Source organism: Octodon degus, unplaced genomic scaffold (assembly GCF_000260255.1).
Source record: "Octodon degus isolate 3935 unplaced genomic scaffold, OctDeg1.0 scaffold00040, whole genome shotgun sequence".
Lineage (NCBI taxonomy): Eukaryota > Metazoa > Chordata > Mammalia > Rodentia > Octodontidae > Octodon > Octodon degus.
In genome coordinates, this window is record NW_004524616.1 from 8012156 (window position 1) to 8016500 (window position 4345).

At 35.2% G+C, this 4345-nt stretch overlaps 1 protein-coding gene across 1 annotated transcript in view; it reads right to left on the minus strand.

The window, feature by feature from the left end:
- Adamts19 (ADAM metallopeptidase with thrombospondin type 1 motif 19) overlaps positions 1 to 4345 on the minus strand; it is a 319655-nt gene that overhangs the window by 165143 nt on the left and 150167 nt on the right. The window contains exon 8 of the mRNA XM_023715358.1: positions 942 to 1047. Coding sequence (XP_023571126.1) covers positions 942 to 1047 — 106 coding nt within the window. The remainder of the gene's footprint in view (positions 1 to 941; positions 1048 to 4345) is intronic.

Below are 4345 nucleotides of genomic sequence, written 5' to 3' on the forward strand. Positions count from 1 at the left end.
GATAAATATGCTCTCAGCGGAGTATTTTGAGGGGGATTAATAGCAATAATGTCTTTTACTGTTACAAATTTTTAAAATTTAAACACGCACTCTAACTCCTAATCAGCCCTTGATTAATCCCAACTTATTGATGAAAAATCAAAGGCCAAGGATAGCATGTAACTTAATCTTAAAATCACAACAGTGTGAGCTGAATTCAATGTTTTGAGTTCAAATCTTTGCTCCAGCATTTACTTTTTTTTTTATCCCTTTGGAAAGGTAAATGAACTTCTCCATATTTGTTTTCCTTCCAGGAAAATAGGTCACTACTATCACACTCACAAGATTATTATGAGGACATACAAATGAGTTATACTTGTACTGCGATTGCTCTTATTGTTATTGTTAACATTTTTGGTAAAATGACAATTGTGATAGTAACTACATATTTGTTTTTTTGTACAAGAAGAAATAGTCTATGTAAAGGATTGATAATTGGCTCTATTATGAACCTTATATAATTATTACATACTTCATTTATTTTTTATTACAACACGCCTACCCATGCAGGTGTGTTAGAGGCACTACCTTTAATACATATGGGCTTACTAATACTGCACCAAGTTCAAGGCAGTGTTTCAGTTATGTGTGTACTGTGCAATGATTGCCCGTGGACTACAATGTTGCAGGATTGCATTCAATATGTCATAATAGCTGCAACTTGCAAAAGCCACTCTACAGAATCTTCTTTATCTTCTTTTGTTTCTTTAAGCTTTAAGAAAACTAACTTTGCCAAGGAGAAAACTCAGAGGCCCAGTGCCTCCCTGGCAAGCACAAGGTACTAAGTTTGATTCCCAGTACAAAAAAAAGAGTGCCAAAGAAATATTCAAGAGGCATGTATGTATTTCAATATCTCACATTAAAAATTCATACACTAAGAAATAGCGATGACTTTTACTTACTTGTGGCCCATTTCATGAGCAATTGTAAAGGCAAGATTCAGGCCATTGTCTTCAGCAATAATACATTTTCTCTTCTCACTACACATTCCATTCAAGTAAGCTATACCTAAAAAAAATTTAATTATCAATTACCTGATTTAAATTGAAAATAATTATACTAGCAAACTATTAGAGGCAGGAATGACAATCACAGTTGTTTCCACTCAAATGTATCAACATTAAAGTAAAAGCTAGCCTTATAATATGTCTTTTAGAGGAAAGGGTATTAATTAATATTAATTAGTTAATTAATTAATAAACTGTTAAGATTCTTTCAGTTTCATGTTTTAGGTGAAATTATTTTACCTAATATACAATTCTTTAAATGTACACTAAAAATGATATAAATTTCAAATACCACTTTTCAATTGTAATACAAGATAAATGGATAGTCACAACTCAGACAATGTAAATAAAAGCACAATAATTCATTAGTATTGTTTGGCTCTTGTGAAGAATTTAATTTCATTGAAACATAAAACCTAAAATAATGTGCATATTTTCTTTACCCATTCATCAGTAGATAGTTATTTGGGCTATTTTCAAGATTGAGCTGTTACAAACTATGCTGCTATAAAATGAATCCACATATATCACTGTAGTATGATGCTTTTAATTTGGGGGGGAAATGCACCAAGGACAATATCTGGATCAAAAGGCACCTCTAGTTTTAATGGTTTGTTCATTGATTGATTAATTGATTGATTGGATACCAGATCTTGCTATGCAGTTCAGACTAATAGAGATCCTCCTGTCTCAGCCTCCCCAGTGAAGGGATTACAAGTGGGCACCAACACCCTTGGTTTTGGGGCCTGCGTGGTACACCCAGCAGCCCTGCCAGGCAGGCACTTAGACAGCCGATCTATCTCCCCAGCCCCTAGTGTTAGATATCGAGTAATTTCCACATGGCTTCCCACAGTGGTTGTAGCAGTCTATACTCCAGACAGTGGATAAAGGTTCCTTTATCCACACAACCCCTACAGCCATGTTATTGGCTGATTTCTTGATATTACCCATTCTTCCTGGAAAGAGATGAAATCTCAGTATTGCTATAATTTGCATCTCTCAAATGATCTGTGATGTGGAACATTTTTCCATATATTTATTTTCTGTTTGTATTTTTTTACTTAAAAAGTGTGGGTTCATTTCAAATGGTCATTTTGGAACTGGTCTTTAAATGTGGTTCAAATTGTTTTAATTTCCTTCTATACTCTAGATTCTAGTCCTTTGAGAAACAGATGCCAGTTTTTTTTCTACTCTGTGGGTTATCTCTTTATTCTGTTGGTGATTGTTTTTACTGTGAAGTACTACTCAGCCATAAATAAGGCTAAAGGAGATATTTCTAGGTAAATGGCTATACATTGAGACCGTACTCTTAAGTGAAATAAATTGAACACACATGTTTAAGTATCACATTGTCTGGTGTGAGAAACCAAAAATGTAAATAAGGTTTAAAATATATAACAGATATTGTGAAATAGGAAGAAAATGTTCGAATGGGAAGGGGAACTGGGGAGGAAGGAGGAGAAAAAAAAGGAAGGGAAAAGAAATAAGTAGCCTGGGGAGATGGCTCAGTAGAATAAGCGCTTTCTTGGCAAGCACAAGGGCCTGAGTTCAATCCCCAGTTCTGCCAAAAACTAAATTAAAAAATTAAAAAATAGAAATAGACAAGAAATGAAGGGAAAAAGGGAACCAACCCTTTTGTAAATAAGAGAAGAGGGGTTGAAGCAGAAGAGGGGAATGGAAAAAAAAAGGGAATAAGATATATTATAAATAAGTACATATTTTCTGTACTGAAATCATTAGGTATATCTAAAGTGCACAAATAATTTAATTAATTAAAAATAAAAGTAAGCCACAAAAAACACAGTCTTGAGCTTATATTCATAGTTGGTGGTACTAAAATTGTGAATTCTATCTTACGAATCACTATTTTAACTAATAAAATGAAACACTTCTTATGATATTTGAAGAACTCCAAAGGTTTATGTTGAAAAAATTCAGATGATCAGAAAATCTATTCAGGGTGTTATACGATAGTGGAATATTTTTAAGATAATACTTTTGACAAGATATTTATTTGGTTTAATTTCTCCAAGGTAAAAAGTGAAAAAAGCAGTCCCTATTAGCAGGCCATTAAAATTTCTCTGCACATTAGAAAACAAATGTGATAACTTGATTAAATGCTTCTTCAAAGTATGAAAGTTTACTGTAATTAACTTGCTGATGCGCACTGTTTAGTATAACGTTTCCTGTATGATTGCCATATATTTTGGCACAATTTTCACCATAGCTAAAATCATCACAGGGTTCAGTTCAGATTAAAATAAAGTTTTATTTGCCCATGGGTTGTTACTTACTAAATGCATTTTACATTTCTCCTGTATTCCTCAAAATACCATGTCTTCCATATGTAGAAATAGTATTGCTACTAGCATCCAGTTCTCTCTCTCTCTCTCTCTCTCTCTCTCTCTCTCTCTCTCTCTCTCTCTGTCATTTCAATACTGGGGATCAAATTAGGTTTCCGCATTAAGTGACATCTTCAACCCTTTTCCCCAAGTTGGGCTTGAACCTTGTTGTGATCCTTCTGCCTCAGCCTTGCAGAGCTCTGAGATTACAGGAATGAATTACCACCCCTGCCACTCAATTCTTATCTCTTCTATCTATTTCTAGTCGTACTGCCCTGGTTAGGATTCCCACTAAAGCGCTGACCTATGAGCGTATTGAGGTCATTTCTTTTTCTTCTGACTTTGATAGAAATGATCACAGCTTCGCAGTTGCGCAGCTTGCTCAGCACTTTCAATGCCGTATTGTGTTAACTTAAGGAAATAATTTTCCAATACTATTGCAAGTCTAGAGGAAGAAAGGTGATGTCCTCTGCTGCATAGGTCAAAGGCAGATGGGAGTTGCATAATGTTTTTCAGAAAATAATCAAACGGCTAAAATAGCCACTGAGGGAATCAGCAAGATCTAAATAGTAGGAGACAACTTAATGTGAGTCAGCAGAGCATTGTTGATTCAGTTGAGGATAGAAGGCACGTTGTTGGAGGAACATCGCAATACCCAGGTGAGTGACAGCCAAGCTGGGGTGTGAGATAGCCAAGAGTACTTGGATGCATTGAGGTTGAGGTTTTGGACATCAGGTGTGCAAAAGAAGCACAGGGTGAAAGCTGGCAGTAAAGTTGACTGTAAAAGGAGAGACAGACTGTATAGGATTCCATGAAGAAAAAATAAGGTGGAAAGGCCCCCATAATCTGGAGAACTGGATGCAGGAACGGGGGAGATGGAGTCACTGATGAGGAGGAAATGTAGACAATTAAAAACAAAACTAGCAAATGTGATTAAAATGGGATTTAAAGGTCAAA